The 21,018-nt window shown below is 43.9% G+C and overlaps 1 protein-coding gene across 3 annotated transcripts in view; it reads left to right on the forward strand.

The window, feature by feature from the left end:
• The window catches only part of CCDC50 (coiled-coil domain containing 50), a 42,529-nt gene that overhangs the window by 13,559 nt on the left and 7,952 nt on the right, over positions 1-21,018 (forward strand). For 2 of the 3 annotated variants that reach the window (XM_030495207.2, XM_030495208.1), the window contains exons 2-8: positions 3,263-3,325; positions 4,708-4,837; positions 9,644-9,734; positions 12,212-12,329; positions 19,289-19,395; positions 19,997-20,041; positions 20,581-20,685. In XM_030495207.2, coding sequence (XP_030351067.1) covers positions 3,263-3,325; positions 4,708-4,837; positions 9,644-9,734; positions 12,212-12,329; positions 19,289-19,395; positions 19,997-20,041; positions 20,581-20,685 — 659 coding nt within the window. Of the gene's footprint in view, positions 1-3,262; positions 3,326-4,707; positions 4,838-9,643; positions 9,735-12,211; positions 12,330-15,914; positions 18,058-19,288; positions 19,396-19,996; positions 20,042-20,580; positions 20,686-21,018 lie in introns of those variants that run through there. The other variant, XM_030495206.1, reaches the window with a different exon arrangement.

Below are 21,018 nucleotides of genomic sequence, written 5' to 3' on the forward strand. Positions count from 1 at the left end.
CCATGTTAAGGGTTGTGCTGGATCTGAACTAGGCTATTTTGTGTCCTGAGCTGGGAAGTGCAAGTGGTGGTACCCTGGGCTATATCTGCTTCCTGACCGAGGCAGTGAGCTCCAGGTGGCACACACCAGTCCTGAAGAGCCAAAAAAACTCAGATCTTGGTCCCTGCTTTATGTCTCTGGCATCCAGCAGCTTTCAGCTGTGGCCTGTAGGAAGAGAGGACCAGAGGAGTTTGTTTTGTTTTCTTTATTTTTGCTTGCTTGTTTAACTTTGGACTATGAACAGATCTCTGGAGGAGCAGCTAGAACAACACGAAAGTATATGCTCTTGGTCTTTTGAGTCCATGCTTTCTTTAGAAAGTTTTTAGTGGCCCATCAATCCAAAAGGGTTAAACAATCATTGCTATATTGTAGGAATGAAGCTCACTGGAGGGGATGAGACTTTTAGTGGGTTGGTGCAAGACTGTCAAGAACAGTGGTGTTCTACTATGGCCCTCCCACTTTCTTGCCTGTATGCCAAGCGTGTTTCTGTCAACATGTTATTTCACAAACAAATAGAGAAGTGTGTCTGGGTGTGGGCAGAATGGAGTAGAAAACCCTAAAGTCCTCCTCTGCATGTGTGCCTCTCTGGGGAGGATGGAGCAAAACTCCAGCAGCACCATCGGCACTGACCAACAAGGCAGAATTCTTGAATACCATGGGGATCAGAGCAATGTATGAGCCTGTGCAGAGAGGAGATGGGAAGGGCAGGGATGCAGTTCCACAAGCATTTCTTACAGCAGCAATTTTAATGCAAAAATTATGCAGCTCTGAAAAGTTCCCCCTTGTTCCTGTGCTGCCTGCTTTGTCTTACTAGCACAACTGTTCAGACAGCTGGGCAGTGGACTTGCTCAGAGACTCATTGCAGTTAAAAATAACACTTCCCCCCCCCCCCCCCGTTTGTTTTTTTTTTTTAACTGTCAGGAGCAAGTGCTACTTCTTGAATATGTGATGGTAAAATCTCAGCCCTAGATTTAGACAGACTGTGGCTTTGTACTGAGGTGTCTTTGTTTAGCTCTGAACTGATAGCACGGCTTAAACCTCCAAGTTGGATGTCCCTTTCTGGCAGGCCAGATGATGGTGGTTGTAAGCAGAAGGTGGTTGTTCCACAATTGTGCTATGTAGCTGAAGTAGTATTAGGGACTACAGAAATAAAGTCCCTATGGGAAAGATCCCATTGCCCTATCCCATAAAAAAATGTGTTCATGACCACCACGTGCCCTGGGTATGTCACCTGTAAACAGCATTGCTGCCTGCAACTCAGCTGTAGCTTTCCCAGATCTGTGGCTGAAGGCAGCATTTCTTTATTTTTTTTAATATATATATATGCGTGTGTGTGTGTATATACATATATATACACATATGTGTGTGTGTATATATATGCCCACTGGAAGTGTTTCAGTGCTATTTAGTGTTTTATATCCTCTTTCCTTTTTTAAAAGAAATTGCAGTAAAAAAAAACCCAAACAAACAAAATGCAACAAAACCTTAATTACACCATCCAGAATTGTGTGTGTGCTTAAAGCAAGTCACCATAGTCTTTGTCCTCATCTCCACCCTGGTGCTTGTCATTCTCCTTCCCTGAAGCACTGCTCTAGCTGTTTGGAGCTTTTGTCATCTGTAAATCAGAAAGACTTGACCAAAATTCTGTTGAAAATGCTTTAGTTTTAATCATATGTCTGACCTCTTAGTGTACACAACTGGAAACTCTTCTAGATATTTTGTGAAGATACCTGAGTGCAGAGGAACATCTCGATGCTTTTCCAGCAGAGCATGTGTGTCAATGCAAGTAGAGGGAAGGCTTGTCAGACTGTGGCTTGGGAAGATGCAGCTACCTTCTTGTTTCCTTGTATTTTCTGCCCTTTGCAGTGATGGAAATCTTTTATCTTCTCTGAACCCTTTTTATAAATGGATTCCTCATAAATTCCCCATGTAGTTTTGGTATGTTCTGGGGGGGTTTGGAGTTATTTTCACATTCTCTTCTGGGTTGTCACTGTGCTCTGCTAAAGAGAAACCATAGTCTTTCCTGTGGAGCACAGTAGCAATGGTTCATGCCTCCCTCTGCAGCTTCGGAAGTACCCTGTAGTTCTCTGCTTTGTGCTGTATGTTTCAGATGGGACATACTCCCCTCTTAGGTCATGTTGAGCTGCTTAGCTTGTCACATTGAGGGAAACACAAGTAACGGACCTCTCCAGTGTAAATTTTTCCATGCATCTGCCTTAAACTCTCCTTGAAGCAGACAGGAGCCCTGTGTATGGCATATGTGTGGAGCGGGGCCTCATCCTGCAGTCTGGGGGCACAGGGCACAATTTGACCTTGGTTCACTGAGAAGCTCGTGTGCACCTACCACTGAAAGGCTGAACCAGGTGCTGTGTGTGTCCTCCTGTCCCAGTGTGTGTGACTTGTGTTTCATTGACCTGCTGCCTCTCATAACAAGTTAAAAATAAGTACTGGTGGTTTTCTACAGTGTGGGTAGAGCATTCCTGTGAAAGTTCAAATGTGAAAGTGATAGGCATTGGCAAAAATCTGCTGCTTTCAGACTGGTGCCGAAGAGAGCTCGTCACCTTCCCATTTAACTTGTTTCTGGGTTGTTGTCAGCATCTTTTAAGAAGCTGTGCTTATCCCTGCTGGTAATACTGTAGTTGATCCCATGTCTGGGCTCTAGGTACAAATCCAGTATCTGCACTTGGAAAAAAAATCAATGAAGCTTACAAAAGTCAACTGTAAAATGATGCCTGAGCTGGTAGAAATGCCTTGGAGTGAGAGCCGTAGAGCTCAGTCTGCTCCACTCCAGACAGGTGACACTGTGCATGTGCCTTTGTGCAGAGAAAATACTATTCTCAGACTCTTAACATGGCAAAGAAAGTCACAGTAAGCACAAACCCTTGCTCTTGGTTTTAGTTGAACAGAGTCGGCTTGGGCATCGGTATAAGACTGCATGGAATACAAGGGGTTTTAATCCAGTGGCAATTCTGGTCTTAAACTAAAGAAGCGGAGGTGGTGGGAAGAGTGGAGAAGGCTTTTTATGCAAACAGGGACAAAGAAGTGAATGCATGCAAAAATAGCCAGAAAGAGAGGGGAAACAGGCCAAGTCCAGACCTTGGCTGGTAGAAAGTGTGTTAGGAGTCTCTGTGTATGTATGCTCCCCTGACCCTCATAGCTCTTTCAATGCTTTTTTTTTTCTGGTCCTGATGCTAATTGTCTTGGTCTTTGTTTCCCTATTCAGTGTGTCGAGACTTTGCTATTTTGGAAGATCATACTTTGGCGCACAACTTACAGGAGCAGGAGAGTAAGTACCCATGATCTTTGGAACAAACTGAAACATTTTTCCCAACAGATACATCTTTGGTTTTGCTAAGAAAATCCTCCTTGCTTTTATTTCATTTTTTGCTAAGAAAAACCTTCCTTGCTTTGATTTCATTTTTGTTCTTTTTAATGGAATACTGATGATTATTACTGTCTTCAATGTCCCGTAACACTATTCTGAGTTGTGCTCCAGCTCATGCTGTACCCTATTCAACCTCACGTTGTATCTAGAGTTGCATTTTATGTTTTAATTTTGTGCTCTCTTTTTAGATTTCAGTTTGTTTATGCTGTTCATCATAAAACTGCATGTAGGAGTGCACTTGAAGTTTTGTTGCTGTGCATGGTTTTTAGAAATGACTAGCAATTTTGGAACCTTCAAGTTTATAGGCTCACCTGAGGTGCAACCAGAAAAGATCTGTTTATGTACTTATTTTACAATTGCTAGTGCCTGCCTTTTGAAAGGAGGCTTCCTTTTAAGATACTTTGAGGTAGGGCAGCTGTACACTACAAGGGTTTAAAAAGGAGGAAAAAAAGTACAGCTAGGAACTTCAAAGTGGCTGGTGATTTTTATTTATTTTCTTCTTTTAACATGCTTATCTGTTACTTTGGGTATGTTTGCATTGCAGCTTTGGGTGTGGTGGCCTCTAATCTGCTATGCTGGGTTCCAAGACCATTGGTATCTACCATTACTAGGTGCTAATACCATTCCAGCTACTCTGCCAAGTGTGTAGCTTGCACTGAAGTTCTGCCCTTGCTGCTGGAACCTGAGACTGCTGAATTAAAGATGGCTCTCAGCTGCAGCTCACGTAGCCGTCTTTTCTTGCAGGCGGTATCCATGTATGGTAAAGGACTCACTATAGTACTTGGTTGCTCTGTTGCTAAATATGAAGGTAGTGAGATTCTGGGACCAATTATGTTGAGAGTAAGAAGAGTTTCCTCCTCCAGAAGTTCTTGAGAACAGATTACCAAAGCATCCATCAGAAGTGGTTTAGGTTCAGCTCACCCTCACTGTCCTCTGGTGGTCCCTTCCAGCCATAATTTATTAACCTAGGGTAATTTCCCATGGCCAGAAAATGAGATTCAAAGCCTAAAAAGCATTCCCTATAAACCCGGATGTACTTAGGATATGCAGATCTTGTTTTGGTAACACACATATACAGCCCCCTCAGTGCTGAAATGAGGCAATCTCAAGCTGCTAGCGTAGTTTCAGTTCAGGACTTCCCCACCTTTAGCCATACTACATGTTTCCCTGCCAAGAACTGTCTTCCCTTCTGGCCTGGCATCTCCCTCCCACTTGCTTTGTCTCGTTCACACCGTGAAGTTCTGCAGGCTGATTTGGGGGTTCTTGTCTGTGTTTATTTCCAGTTGAGCATCACTTGGCAACAAATGTTCAGCGTAATCGACTCGTGCAACATGACTTGCAGGTGGCCAAGCAGCTGCAAGAGGAGGAGGATCTGAAAGCACGTGCTCAAACCCAAAAACATCAAAAAGACTTGTGAGTTTGGGATGGAGCTGCTGAAATGCTAGTCCCATTTGATCAGAGCACTGAAATCAGCTGCTTTGAGTTGAGTTGATTGACAATATGTGGGGTTCTGTTTGATCAGCCTTTTGTTTCCTTTTTCCTTTGGCTATCTGTTGCTGTAAAAGTATTGATACTACTAGGCTCTGGCACACAGTAATGAGAACGGGGGTGGGAGTAAGTGGTCCTGGGGCCAATCCGGGCTTAGTTTCTGTTGCCTGACCATGGGAAGGAGCCTTCCTGTTCTGCTCCCTGTGGGCAAATGAGGTAACTTGGCAACTTGCATCTACCTTGTCCCTGGCTAAAGTCTGAGAAAAAGTCTGAAAGAAATCACAGCACAGAAACACACAGTGTTACAGTGAATTCTCTGTCTTGTGGAAATTGCAGATATTGGTATGTTTGCATTGTGCCTCATGAGTGCTTTTGAGGGGCTCCTCAAAGCTCCTGCTTGCGCTAGTAGATACTCCAGTGTGAAGTGACCTGGGAAGAGAGGCTCCTGTGCCAGGGTGGAGGTGGGTGTTGTGGTACAGGCCTTCTCCTGCAGTCTGACTTGTACAGCAGCTGTGGGAGGATGTTTAATGAGTGATCCAGTTTGCTCCGCAGGTTTGCTCAGGCCCCACACACCAGATCTGCCCCTGTGGCCTGTGATTTGGCTTTGTGTGTGCCATGGCTTTTAAGCTGTGGAGCTGGTGCAGAAATGAAACAACGGCAGCACAGGGTAAAACAAGCTGTACTTTCCAATCCAGAGTGGATGTTGGTGATTTTCTTTTCTAATTTTTTTGGTTTTTTGTTTTGGCTTTTGGCTTTGGTTTTTTTTTTGTTTGTTTTTGTGCGTGTGTGTGTGTGTTTGATGTGTTTTGTTTCCCCCCAGCTTAGTCTCTTGCAACACAAGAGACAAATAGATTGTATGACAGGGTTCAGTCAGATCCCAGTGATGAAAGATGAGAAGATGGGGCTCCCTGCAAATGCAGGGTCTGCGTGGCAGGATGCATCTCCCAGTGGGTGTGCTGCCTCCTGGCTTGTGTCGTGCTCTCTGATGCCACCCAGAAGCTACAGTTGGGTGGCTCATCTGGCAGAGACAGCGATGGAGTAGAAAAGCTCTGTATTGCAGATGTGTGAGATATAGGACTGGCTTCAAAGGAGCTGTTCATAAAAGATCTGAAGCTGGGGCGTGACAGATCAGCCAGTGTTTTAAATGATCCCAGCATGCTCAGGCCACACTGGGTAGATACATGTGTGTATCTGAAGTCTGCTTTCTTTCAATAGTTTTGTCTTCATTACCAATTAGACGTGAGGATGTAAGTGACAACATAAAAATTAATTTTGTATGGCAGAGATGATTCCTTTGTGTTACTTGCTGGGAACGGCAAACAATTTTCTTTTTGTTGGACTCTAAAATGGTATTTATGAACTTTGTCAACCAAGTTACAGGCAGAACTGCTGATGAAAAATGTTGTGTCAGCAGCAGTTCTGCTCCTGAAAGCATGAGGTCTTCTGCAAGGATAGTAAAAAAAGTTGGAGGCATCCTTTTGTAATTGGATCTTTTTCTTCCTTAATTCTTTGTATGTTCCCACTGTCGTCTTGTGCAAGATCCGCATGTTCTGGCAACAAAATGATCTTTGCTGCTGTTGCTTTCCGTATCATCTAGGACAGTTTGACACTGCAAGGTGATCATAGGAGTAAACGGGCAGGATTGGGTGGCCTTTAGAAACAGGGAACATAAAAAAGCTCTCCAAATTTATGGGCTTTCTTTTGTCTTTCAAATCCTAGATTCTTTCAGAAAGACTTCGTGAAGATAAATGAGGGAATAGAAATAACTTCTTAAGAATTCAGGGGAGCATCAAACCTTATTTTCATGCTTCTTTAGAAGCATCTCTCGCATCTAGATGAGCAATCTGTATGCTGCCAAGCATAGTAGCAAGGTTGCTAAAACAACTGTTGGAAATACCGTGAAAATATGCTCCTTCCTTGTTTCGCTTCCAGTGCTGTGATGGTTCTATTACACTAATGTGAACAGTTCCTTTAAACAGTTCCCTTAAACCTTTTAATTTTTTTTTTTATCTCCTCATCTGGCAACAGTTAGTTCCTGCAGCCGATGTGAAGGGCTTCTAATCACACTGACTTTTTTTCCTCTTTTTCCTAAACTGATGCAGAGCTTCCCTGACACTGTTGACACTCCTGGCTGCCCGGGAACAATGGGCATGTACATAGTAGTGATGTCGGGATGATGATGTTTATGTTGCTCTGGCCAGTTTCTGGAGACTGATGGGCACTTGAACTCACACTAAAGAAACTGAAGGACAAGAAGAGCTATCAAAGTTCTTTAACCTATTTTCTTATGCTCAGTCAAGTTGAACCACTAGCTATGTTGATTAACTAATCAAATCTCAGTATTTACCACTGAGCAATAAGACCCAGAATATGATCCCCTGTTGCTGTTCAGTGATTCTTAGAGATTGATATGGTGTATTCCAAGATGCCTGTCATCAGGAACAAGCAAATGCTTCTGCTTTTGCATTACTTGTAGTATTCTTTGCTGTAAATGAAGAGACCTTGTTGCCTTGGCTCTGGAAGATGATTAGCTGTTTTTATCTCCTGTTTGTCTGCAATAAGATGTATTTTAAGCATTTAGCAAGTCAGTTGGAGCTGATGAACTTGGCACCTTAGCTCAGTTCGCAGGTGTCGGGGGAACTGGAGACGTGCAATGCCTTGATATGTCTGACCTTTCTAACTGATTTTCTACCTGGATTCGTGTCCTCTGAGACTGGGGTCATAAAGGATTTGCTGTCTTAGGCCCACTGACAGCCTGCTCCCCAGGATTTGCATATTCAGCTGTTGTTTGGCTGGAGACTGGTTCCCTGCTGGTGCCAAGTTTGCCAAGGTCCCTTTTTATATGGCAAGTTCAAGAACTAGATTTGCTGCTGTGTGAGCTTGTGTAGCTTTGAACAGGCCTTTCTTTTGAGTCAAGTGAAATGCATACAGGAACACACACAAAATGCCAGGTTTTATTACCTGGATAAGAGAACCTGATGTCTGAAGGTATTTGACCGATTGATAATTCCAGCCCTACAAACACTGAAATTCCTGAGTGCCTTTCAGGGTGTCTTTAGATGTGGGTCAGTTTATGGATATGCATAATTGTTTGTGACTGTGGTGGTCTGGGAAATGGAAGGAAATGTTGTAACGCTGACTTGGGGTTCATATGTGCTTGGGGAAGGGGATATAAATAACATGCAGTACCCAATTGCAGGTCTGCTCCTAAGGAGCAGTTAACAGAAATAAAGAAGCTTCTTCTCCCTCCTGCTGCATGTTCCTTGTTATTCCCTATGACAGATTAGTTGTCTCTTAGTGGCATTTGTCCTCTAAACCCTCTTCTTGTCCAGTGTCCTTCCTCTGCACCCTAAGCCACATATTCACTTTATGCTTCTCTCACTCCACTTTCTATAAAAGAAGGCTTTGTGGTGCCACTGACTGCTTCAGCCATTCCACTTTCTCTATTTTGCTACCAAAAGTGCTTGTCTGCTCTTACTATTTTAATTTCCTGCACACATGTACTAGACTCTCTTCCAGTCCTTTGCCTCCAAGTTCACTAGGTCATTTATGCTGCGATCCTTGCTCAAGCCTAGAACTAGTTGCTCCAGTCCACACAGCACAACTTTGACATAGCTGAACCTGCTTCTCTTGAAATATTTGCTTGACTTCCATTATATGCTTTTGGTAGTCCTCCCATCACCTATCTTATCATCATCAGTGTATTCTTTAAAAGACAGTATACTAATAATGCAAGCTCTGCCTGTTGCTCTTCCCATTCTCCACCTCCTTCTGTGCCTTTCCTTGCAGTAGCCCCAATTGCAGCAATAGCTTAGATTGATTTTTATGACCTGTTTAGAGCTAGTCTTTGGCTCAATTTCAACAGTGATGAAAAAGAGAGCTCTTAATCTTTCTTCTCAAATCCCCCAGCCCTTTTCTGGAACCCCTGGCCAGCCTGTTTGCTGGGCATCAGAGCACACAGTTGCGTGTGACACAATTCTTGCAGATACTTTCTGTATGACGTCCCTGAGATATGACCATCCCGGTCTATCTGCACAGATGAAACTCTCATTTCATGTCTCAATTACTCCAGTATCTCTCTGTCCCCAGTTAATGCAATCTTGTGTTCCCACATCTACCCTGGCACTGCGACAATGGCTCTCTGACGCCTCGTTTTGACGCACGTTGCTCTTTTGCCTCTTGGCACTGGTTCTGCTTTTGTGTCTCATCCCACCACAGCAGCATTTCTCATTCATTACTGAACAGCCACCTCCAGCCTCCGCTTGGCCTATGTTCTGCATTTTACCATCAGCATTTCTGCACTTTCTCCCTCTTGGCTTTCATGTGAAGACCACTTCCCAGAAATGCCTGCATTAACCTTACTCCTAAACCGCTCCTTTGGCACCACATGCACAAAAACTCTTCAGCAGAATTAGACCATTTGCAGACTCCTAGTGTTACCTTGGCCTATCCTGTGGTACCTACTTCCTTTCCTAGGAAACTGGCTATGAATCTGTTTTCTCTTGCTTTATACTCTGTTTGTGAATGTTTTGAGACCTATTTTCTAAATTTGGCCAGCAGTAAGTACAGGGAGTTCTGCTCCCTGGTGAGGATTCATAGGCTCCGTGCTAACACTAAGTAATAATAATTCTGTATAAATCAGATGGGTTTTTTAGCTCCTTTATCCTTTTTTCCAGGCTGCTGATGCCTGTGACTTTAGCTGCCTATAATCCTTGTCTCCTTGCCTTCTAGAGAACAACAGGACTGCGAGATTGCTCAGGAAATCCAAGTGAAGCTTGTGTTTGAAGCGGAGCAGCGCCGCAGGCAAGAGGAAAAAGATGAGGTAACCTTTAAAGCTGCAGGGATGGCAGGGCTATTTGTAGCAGCCCTTTCAGTGCAGGTATTTCTTGGTCATTAGCCACAGGAGCTGGCTTTCATGGTGTCAGGCCTGGTCTTCACAGATCCCTGCATGCACAGAGATTTTGGGGAGTCCTGTTACAGGAATAAGATACAGTCAATCCTCACGCTCAAGGATCACAAGGGTTGTTGATGCCAGTGGCCTTGCTAGAGAAGAGGGCAACTAAGACACAAGAAGGCAGGTTCTACATTTGGGAGAATCCTAGATCATGATTTCTTTGGTGCTAAGACTTCAGCAGCACCCTCAGCCCAGCCATCCATCTCTGGCTTCTCCATTACCTTACTTCATCTTTACCTTAGTCTTTCACAGTCTGAACACCTTGTTGCAGTTTCTTGGTAGCAGATTCCTTTTGTGATTTCAGAATATTACACTGCTGCTGTTGCTTGAGAGTGGGCAATGTGGTTTGTCAATGGATTTGGCTTGATCACCTTGTTGTGTCAGCATATCAAATTAGGTATTCAAGAAAGCCACAGGGTGGAGGAACACCTGTGTGAGCCTGGAGTGTGGCCCCATTTTTATTACAGATAGTTTCCTGAGAAGTCTGACTGGTCTTAAGATGCTCAAAAGGCATCTGGTGGAATTCTCTCTATAGCAGGAGGTTGAACACAAGGCTGTGTTTCCTGGAAAAGCCTGAAGTAAGAGGCTGTCCTTACCTGACAGATACATCAGTTTGCTTGTGCAAGACCTCATTTTCTTCTTATTCCATTAATTCCAAGCAAGTACTGAAAGGCTGCCCAAGCAGATGTGGAAGGGCTTCAAAGAGAAGCTTCTCGTAACAGGGGTCGGAGGAACACTCTGGCTAAAGGATTTGTGCTATAAATGTGCCAATCTGTCTTATTTTTATCAGGAAGGCAAATGGGGTGCAATACTACTCATGTTGGCTGTGGGAATTGCATCTTTCCTTCCTGCTTTATGTAGAAAGCTGCTGGCATGTCAGCAGTCTGACAACAGGTCTCTGCAAACTGTGACACACGAGGGTGTAGTAGGTGCCCAGCATACACAATAGTTTTCTAGTATCAGTAGTGGCTAGCAGTGTTATGCCAGTGCTGTGCTTGAGGCAGATCCAGTCTGGTCTGCAGGGTTTTTAAATGAAGTGCTAAGACTACCTGCTTATGAGTCCAGTTTGTTAAGAAGTGGTTTGTGTGGATTTGCAAGTCCTGAGCTGTCTCAGTCCTGGAGATAATGTGCTTAAGCCCATATATTTATAGACCTACTGTACTTGCTAGAAGACATTAACCTTGTCAGGGGAAGGAAATTTTTTGGGAGGGAGAGGGGAGTATTGGGTTTCTCTTTTTTACTTTTTTTTTAATTGGTAAAGAGCCTCTGCAGGTTCTCCACAGAAGTGGTCACTGAGCAGATCTGATCAGAATCCTGAAATAATAGTTTGTACTTGACCACCCATTCAATGTCCTCCAGTGCTGGCTTTGCTCTGGAGAGTGTTGATACTCTTAGTTTGCATTTCAGTGATGCTGTTCCTGCCTGCAATGTGCACTTTACATGCATGGCTCTGTAAAGGTCCTGAGGATTAGGGAGGCTTAAAGAAATAGCATCCAAAGGGCTAACATGCCCTCCTGCTGCTAACTTCCAGCTTCTCTTCCTAGCTTCAGACTAGCTCCACTGACTCGCAAGCTTCTGTGCCCCAAATGAGTAAGCCCTAGGGAGCTGTTTGCTGTTGATCCATTAGTCATCTCAAAGGAAAACCAATTGGGAAAATGAAGTGCTGTTCTCTTTGATGGCACATCTACCAAAACTGTGATAGAAGATAAACGGCTGCAGTCCCTGCAGCAGTCCTGCCTTGTGCCTAGCCTGCTCCTCCTAATGTCCCTTTCGATTTTCTTTTCCTTCAGCCTCTGTCTGTCAAACTGATTCATTTCCCTGCCTGGCGTCTTACAGTCCCTGTAAATTACAGCCAGTTTGAAGCAAGTTCATGGCTTGCTCTGTGACCTTCTTCCAGTCTGAAGTGCCTGGAAGACAGTCTTTGCCTCTCTTTTCCTGGTGTAGTCCAGGCTGAGGTCCAGTGCGCTTCTGTGAGCAGGTGTGTGCTTGTTCAACTTCCAAATCCTTGCTGAAAGCCTGAGATTCCACACACAATCCCTTCTGCCATGCTTTGGCCATTAGGGCTTTGCAGGCTTGTGTGCAAGTGGGACAGGAACCTGCAAGTCTGCCACAGTGCTGGAAGCTCAGTTGGTGGACCTCAGTGAGGTTGGATACTGGTTGCTGAGATGGTCCCTTGTCTCAACTGCTAAATTGAAAGCTTCATCCAGCCCAGGGGTTGAATTTCAGAGTAACTCTGTTTAATTTTTCAGACAGGATTGTTATGATTGAGCTAAGAATTTGAACAGAAGCATCTGGAGACATTTTTTAGGGAGAAGGGTAATGTCTGTTTCCTTTCATCTCTGCAGGACATCGCCCGTCTTCTACAACAGAAGGAACTGCAAGAAGAAAAGAAGCGGAAGAAGCACTACACAGAATCCCAGGGACACACAGGCTATGAAGATAGCTATTATGCAGAAAATGGAGGTATGTTTCTGCTAGATAGAGAATCAAGATCATGGCAGTATAGGTGAACCTGGTGATCTGGCAACTCCGTTCAGGAGACTTCCCTTATCTTACAGTTCTGCATTCAGCACTGTAGCATTGCATCAGTTTCCAGGATCAAGATCAGACTTTTATACAAGAATCAAGAAATATTAAAAAAAAAAACCCCACAAAACCCTCAAAGAAAAAACAAAAAAACCCCCAAAACCCGCAAACAAACCAGAGAAAAAAGCGAAGACAATTTTGTAATTTCCTATGTCCTAGAAGATGGCTTAAAGCACAGGGGTAGGGTGTGTGTATGTGCAAGCACACCCATGCATGCATGTTTTAAAATGGCTTGTAGAAAAAAGGCAGTAGCTGATAAACCCACAAGCATTACAAGCGGGACCCCACTTGTACAACCCCCACAAGCAGGGGAGAAATGCAGATGCAATTCTGTGCCTGCATTTGAAGAGAAACAGTTTCATGTGTTCATCTGCGATGCTGGCACAACTGCATAAATGAATAAATGCTCGTTCATGGATCACCCTTTCAAAAATAATTCCATGCAGGTATGTATCCAAGCCTTAAAATTAGCACAACTGCTTTGAATGACTTACTGAATAACAAAGTCATCTCCACAGAATGTCTTTGCTGTGATTATCATCTGGGACTGTACACTGTGGAAGAAATATGACCCACAGCACTGTATTGCTTTCTCTTGGCCAGCTTTTATGATTGAATACACACCTTCTTTAAACTGGGAGGAGAGAATCGGGGTATGTTTAATTATGGAGCAATCTGGGGATGGCTTTGCTGTGCACTGGTGGTGGTTCTTGTGTTCTTTCTTAAAAGAAAATGTGGTGGGGAAAAGATGGGCTGCTTTTGATTAACAGATTGTGAAGATGAAGATCAATCCTCATTTCTTATTTTAACATCAACGCCATTGGTGTCTCATTTTAACATCATTGCTGCTGCCGATTTTAAACGGCTTTTATTTGAACTTACACAAAATATTTTCATTTCAATTGGGAAGATGTTCAAGGATGGCCAAGAAAACACAAAGCAAAAGTGCAAAACAGTAACCAAGTGGAAACTTCATGACCACATGTCCTGCTACGTGTACAGAGCTGGGAAGGACTTTGGTGTCGGAGTCTTATGGCCAACCCACACTCCAGCTTTTCAGAATTTAATGGTTCAAGTCCCTGAAAAAATACAATATAGATAGTAGTGTTGCCATGTGAAGATGGTAGGACAGGATAGATTTTTATAACAGAAATCAGTCACAAAAGCCTGTGACTCGTTAAACTGAGACTGTGGTGTGGATTTGGATAGCAGGATATCTTGCGGGTCTGATTTTTTTCTTCCTGCAGTAATCTGTAGTCTTGGAGGTGAGGTGGAAGTTTTTTTGCCTGACTGTTCAATAGTAGTGCTGCTCTTGATCCATGCTCCTTAAATCCAAGAAAGGACTATACTGGATTTTGATGCTTGGATCATCTAGTCCATTGATCTGGAACCTCCTAAATACTTGAGCAGCATTTGATTAGGCTTCATCATCCTCGGTTTGTATTGTCCTCATTACTTGTGAACTTCAACAAAAAAAAGCCTTTTCGTTTTAGTCTGTTTTGAGACTGAATAAAAATTTCTCATCCACATCCAGGAAGTATGTGGATTAGGGCTAGTGCTCCAAAGCAATGTCAGCTCTTAAAAACTGTAAAAATAAACATGAAAAAAGGCAGAGTTCCTCCCAGAAGTGTCTGTGCCATGAAAAACATTTCTCTATTTGCTCGGTCACTTGCTGTTTGAGAGAGTTAACACCAGGACCTAAAGAGTGTTTACACAGCCCCTGTGGAAGGTGCCATAGGAACTGGTGCCTGCTGAGGAGTTAATCTTCCTGAGATATCCCAAAAGCAAATCTGCTCGGGCTGTCTGGCATGGTTGTGTTACCTGTAGCAATCCTTTCCAGTGTAGCTGTGCTTTGCTCTTTTGTGATCTCCTCTCTCTGCTGCTGTATTTATTGAGCTTTCCTTAATAACAAAATTAAATTCTTAGACTCTAGTTAATATTGTTCCAAATCTGACTCTTGCTTTCAGGCTCTCGTCTCTGTTGTTCAGTAAGACACTTAGATTGTGACTTACTGGATGTTTGTTTTTTGTAAATCATATGAATGATCTAAAACTGAACAGAAAGAACAACCAGTCAAGAGTAACCACTGCAGTTCATGTGCAGTTCTTGGATTTTTAAAAATATACCTGTTCTGGATGAAAGTCACACAAATTTGTTTTCAAGGTGGATTTTCTAGAGGCTGTATTTTCACTGGCTCTGGAAGATTTTTCTGAATAGATTGACTTGAAGGGAACATTCAGATTTGGTGGAGGGTGTTGGTTTTAGGTGTGTTGTTTTTTTTTGTTATTGTTCCCACCCCGAAATCTAGATGATTGAAGGAAGGCAGAGCTATTTATTAAAACAGAATGAAGCTTATGTGCAGTGAAATCTATTTTAAATATTTTCAGATACTATAAAAACACCAACCTTCTGTCGTGGAGAAGGAAAGTCTTACTCTGCTGGTTTTTGGGTTTGCAGTTTTCATGGGTTGTGGGGGGTTTTTTTGTTTGTTGTTTTGGGGTGTTTTTTTTTTTGGTAGTGTATTTTGGGCTTTTTTTGTATAGTTCTGTTTCAAATCAGCCCCTGCTTCGAGGCAATTTTTTTCTTCAGAAATATGCTTTCATTCTGAAAAGCTGCTGTAGAGAAGTAATAATTCACTCGGTGCAATGATTTTTCTTAGCAAATAAGTTGATCAGAAAATAAATCACACAGGCAGACTGCTGCATCCTCATAGCTGTGTCAGGTTTATTACTGAAACTAAAAGCAAAGGAAATTTCCACCTGCTTTCTGGAAAGCATGGAGGAAATGAAAACGACCAAGCTGCCAAGTTAGCAGCTTTTCCAGCTGTGTTGCTAAGGTCAGGAGCTTGGGTTTTGTGAAGTCTTCTACTGCCCTTAAATTTCTGTAGCCCTCTCTGCAGTCAGATCCTAAAGTTCTATTTGGACAATGAATATGTGCAGGCTGTGAAACTTCTGGGTCTGCAAGAGATATGTGACAGTCTGTTGTGACACACACAGACACATCCTCACCCGCTTACCTGCATCTTGCACCCTCCTTGCAAGCCGTTCTCTGGTGGTTTCAGTATCCTGCAGCAGTGCTGTGCCACCAGATGAGCTTCTCTGCTGCCTGTTTTTCAGCCCCAGGGACATCATTGAAATTCCTTCATCTCCATATTGGCTTGTCCTTGTCTTGGGAGGTGCTCGGACACGCTTTTGGACTGGACCTGTGCTTTCTGCTCCAACTCTGTTGCCTCCTGTGCTGCTTTGCTGATGGCCAGGCTGCAATTTCACTCTGTCCCCCATTATATCTTGCAAGAATTATATCCCTGGTATTCTTCTTTTTGACTCCATCATGCTTTGCACATATTTCCAGCTTCTCCTTGCATCAAGCTCCTTCATCTGTATGCTCTGAGTCTGGCCTTGCTGAAGCACTATTAACCTGCGCACCACTAACCTGGTCATTGTTTGTCCCCCCATTGCTCAGAGTACCCCAGGGGTGACCCCAGAGAGCAGGTTTCTGAGCCTCGCAGGGCACGCAGTGGTGACAGGCACACGCGCTTGCAGAGAGAGTACCGAGAAGCACCCTTGCCTTTGTCCAGCAGTGCGGTCAAACACAGGCATTCCACCTTGGAGGATCATCAGAGGTCTGCTCAACCGAGGGAAGTCAGCAGTGGCCATCAGCAGGAGTGGAAATCAGCCAGCCAGGGCAGATCCAGGAGACATCGCAGCCCTGACCTGGAAAGAGAGGCTGAGCGCAGCACCTATGACCACAGCAATAGCTGGGAGCGGCAGGAGAGGAGGGCATCCAGCAGAGAGAAGGCTTGGAGACCTCTCAGTCTTGACCTGGAGTCAGAGCATGGACTTACAGACCAGGCGAGGCACAGCAGAAAGCCAGCAAGGCAAGACAGAGAAAAGCGCCTTCCTCTTCTTGAGATGGAATTGGAGGCTGAGCAGGAGACTTGGCATTGGGGCGGCAGCCAGCTCTTGCGCCCGGGAAAACACAAATCACGTCATCAGGGCCACTCGCCACACAGGATGGTGCATGATGAAAAGCTCCATGATGCTGAATCTAGAGTTGATCGTAGGAGGGGTGAGGAGAGAGACTACAAAAAGTCAGGACACAGGAGACATTCCCCCTCCACACATGCTGTGACCCAGGGGAAGGTTGGATACTGCCAGCGAGACTCAGGTAACCAAGTGATGGGGAAGGTGTACATATGGTTGGGGATGGACCTTTGTGTGCCCCATCCTGATGTCTGAAATCTCTCTTGTTTCTTTTGGAAAAGCTTATCTCCGATATCCACCTGCAGTGTGTACATGGTGAATCCTGCCCAGGGTTTTCCCTTATTTAGTGAGATTCTTTTTATCCATTGATGTTCTTGCTCTATTTATTTCCTGATGTGTTCCATGGCATCAGAGAGGAGGAGTAAGAAGGTATTGTTGGAAATGGTGCCCACATTATCCTATGTTTAATTAAACAAAAAAAAAAAAAAACACCAAACCAAAACCCCCACAAAACCAACCAACAACCAGCTGTTTGGGTTTTTGGGGGGTTTTTTGGTTTTTTTTTCTCCATGATATATTTTGTGCTGTGGTCCCCTTGAACAAAAGGAAAAAAGAACTAACAAAAAACCAAGTGTGGTTACACTTGTATTTTGGGGTGCAGGTCTGTAAATGAAGACAGTTTTCTTAAGTACTAACAAGCCAGCAATTTCCATCACTTACTGAAAGCCCTGCTGGCAACATAATCAGTTCACTTTGGGCAAAGTTCAGTAGTGGCACTAGGTGTCCAGCTGGGCTCTATTTGTTAGATGGGATTCTTGTCAAATTCAGTATAAATGGATTTTTCTGAGAAACGTGTACCTGTGTAGTTCTTGTTGTCCAGTAGCACATGGGGTCTGATGGGCTTTAACGATCCAGATCCATATTTCTGCTCTTAAAACCCCACTGGGGGTGGGGGTGACCTGTCTTTTAGTAGAAGTAGGCATTTAGAGACTTGGATCTGTGTCTGTCTATATCATGGGAAGCTTGTGCTTTAAGCCATCTAATTGGTCTTCACTTGGATAAGGTGAGAGTGATAATGCGTGTCTATCTCTGGAGATGCTGGGAGAATTATTCTTGATCTTGATCAAGTAAAATTTTTTTGAGGTAGGTGGAAGGTGTCAATCAGGTCTTTACATGTTATCAGTAGGTCATGGTTCGCTCTGATACAGTGTAGGTCCAAGTGACTCAGTATCCATCACATGAAGTCAAAATAGCCAGAAGCTCACATCCTCTTCCTGTGGGCCATGGTCATGGTGTGCTTTGTGTTCCCTTGAGTGTGGGCAGAAGTGATGTGCAAGTAATGTTTATTGTTGTCTTCTGAGCAAATGAAGCCTGGCACCAATCAGTGTGTGAAGAAAGCTCAGCCTCAGGTTGGCCAGCAAACAATTCCCAGAAATTTTTATTCTTCATAGAGCTAATGCTGTACAGGAGCGTGTTGGCCACATTGTTTTTCATTTCAGCATGTAAAGCTGTATTTGCTTGGAAGCATTCCGGATAATTTAACTCTGACCAAGCAGGTGCATTTTGCCAGAGTTTCTGTGCTGGCTAGAGATTGCAGCTCTTCACAGCTATGATTGATCAAAGTGTGCTGGGAGAGGCCAGGTCATATTCTTAAACGTAACATGCCAGAGCTGAAGCCATCTTATGGTAAGATGGTTTGTAAGAGGGGTGTTAATTGGTTGAGATAATTCATCAGTTCATTCAAACAAACCAAAAAGTAGAAAGCCCCACACGCCTTCCTTACTACCCGTAGAAGAGGTGGTTTCCTATTCCATGGTTTTATTCTGAGTTGATGCATGAGATCTGTGGCCCACTGCAGTTTGAAGTCTTTGGGATGCTTGGTGGAGTATGATGGTAGTTTGTCAGTAGATGCGCACAAAATTTGTCGAGGTCAGTTGGTTACTTCATGTTACGCCCCTTGGTTTTAAAAGATGGGAAGGAAAATATTTTCTGGGTTTGAGGTGGAAGAGACATAGGCATCTGGAGTATATACTTCAGACATAAAGCAGAAAGCTCATTTAGATGTCTGAGATGTCTGAATAGTACAGTTCAGACTGCAGATGGAAGGAGAAGGCATTCATTGTATGCGAGTGAAGTCATACATTTTATAACAGGGTTACAGTGAGACTCCTTTGGCCTGGTGCAAATAGACCATGGAGAGACTCTCAAAATGCAACATTTTAAATCACTTGGAGATAATTTAACTTTAAAATGAACAAACAAGTAGAACTTTGCTCAAAGCACTAACTGAACCTTGTATGAACTTCAAAAGTGTTTACTTGGCTGTTTTCTCACTGAATTGTAAAATTAATGGGTCAGCTTAATGAAGAAATTGTCTGAAACCTTATGTGAGCCTGTCCCAGGCAACTTTGGCAGCCCATGTCACTTCCATCAGCGTGTTCTCAGATTCTGCTGTGCTCGTAACAGATGTTGGGCTGCTCTCTGCTGCCTGGTTTTGCCAGTGTATCTGTATCAGTGTATGTGCAGAGTGTGAAAAAACATGATTCTTTTGCTAGGATCACTGTGTCAGCAAAGACTGCTTCAAAAGACATGGCCTCTTCTGCTATATAGTTGCATTTGTCATATAGGACATGGTGTATCAGATATTTCTATATGCATAGAGAAACCTCCCTAAGGTGCATGCTGCACCTCGGCTAAAGGTACTGTCAAACCAACTGCCTGGCAGGTATGCTGTCATGGTCTCTGGTTCCCTTGAATGGGGCTTTTGCAGGTGGCTCAGGAAATTGTGGGAATTTCCTTACCAAAGCATGTGGAAAATGGTTGAGTTGATTGGTTTCTCTCTCAATTCTGTAGGCAGTAAATTGAGGGGGACGAAGCAAGCCATGTATGATACACCCCGAAGGGAGCAGGAGTTGTCTGATGCAGAGATTGCTCGGAAGCTCCAGGAGGAAGAACTCCTGGTAAGTAGAGAGGATGCATTAGTGAACTTGAAGGAACTAAGATAACCAGTGATGACAACTTTTATTTGTAAACTTTTTGTATGTGATAGTGACTTTACCTAAAGTCTTGTTACTGTGCATTCTGGTAGTTACCTTTGTCTCCTATACACATGCATATGGCGTGACAGCTGGCATCCAGCCAGCAGAGCCTTATTTTCTGAAATAAACACCCTAAAATTAAACATCAAAGCAGAGTGATTAAATTGATATTTCCAGGTAGGTAACAAGGCCTTTACTCAGTGTGGTCGGCGCAGAAGGGAGATGGGCCAGTGTCCCTCTTTGAGAGAGAGGGGGCAGCAGGATGGGCAATGTGTTGTAGTGTGCCCTCGCAGATAGACGAGGACAAAACTCAGCTGAAAAGCTGAAATGCCAGTTTGGTGCTTGGTTGGAGGAAAGTATTGAGGTAGCTAAATAAATTTGGAGACAATGGTAGCGTCTTTGTATGGGTATCTGCTTGCCCTGCCTACATAAGTTAATGAGTATGAATAAATCAAAAGTGTTACTCTTTTGTCCTTTTGTCTCTTTTTTTTCCCCTCCCCTCACCTCCTTTTTTTTTCCCCAGGCTGACGAGGCAGATCAGAAGGCAGCTCAAGTAGCCCAAGACGAGGTGAGCAAAGTCAAATGTGTGCAGTATTCCTTTACTTATGAAAACACCACTTACCTCCTCTGGCCCTCTACTTGTTCATCTCCCTCCGTGTCGGGGAAGCTCAGGGCTCCCCTGGGGTTCACTCCTGGCTAGTTGTCATGTATATGCTCAGGCTGGTCAAGGAGGAAGTTGCGCTGACTGTTGAAACCATGGCAGAGGAAGTAAGTTCATGGCTGTGTAAGAGTATCTCTTGTAACTGAGCCCGAAGGGAGACTATCAGAGATGCTATGAGATTAAACACACACACACCCCTCCACTGAAGGAAAAGGAATAAAGGGCAGAAAGGCTCTGCAAACACAGTTCTGGCAAATTGGGAATCCAGTGGGCATGCTGCATCTAGTCAGTCTTAATTCTGTCCTGTCACTGATTTCTGATCACAGATGGATGGAATCCTGGCTTTGCACCCTTCTCATTCAGCAGCTGTCTGTTGGAAAGGGTTTAAATAACTCAAACCCACAAGAGCAGTAAAACTGACACACTCTCTGTATTTTCCCTTCTAGGAAATTGCCCGGCTCTTGGTGGCTGAGGAGAAAAAGGCTTTCAGGAAAGGGAAGGAGAGAGAAAAGTCTTCCTTTGAAAGGAGGAGGCATGATCAAGACTGGAAGGTATGTCAAGCTTCAGGAGGTGCCACAAATGAAGTGCTATAATGTTATTCCCATTTCCAGAGGGGGATGTGAGGGTGTGTGGTGAGAGCAAAAGGAATGATGCAGACTTTTGCATCCAGAGTGTCTTGCTGCCTGTTATTCAGCTGCTTCCCAAGCCTTTTGGAGCGACCTGCTTGGCTACATGCTTTTTTGCTTCAGCCTCAAGGTAAATCTTGGGCTATGGCCTTGGAGGATGGTGCTAGATATCACAGCACCTTGTGGCCTCCCTCAAACACTGTCAGTCCTGGTACAGGACCTTGCTTCTGCTGAAATCCTAGCTGTGGCACTAAAAGC

Source organism: Strigops habroptila, chromosome 8 (assembly GCF_004027225.2).
Source record: "Strigops habroptila isolate Jane chromosome 8, bStrHab1.2.pri, whole genome shotgun sequence".
In the NCBI taxonomy this organism is placed as follows: Eukaryota; Metazoa; Chordata; class Aves; order Psittaciformes; family Psittacidae; genus Strigops; species Strigops habroptila.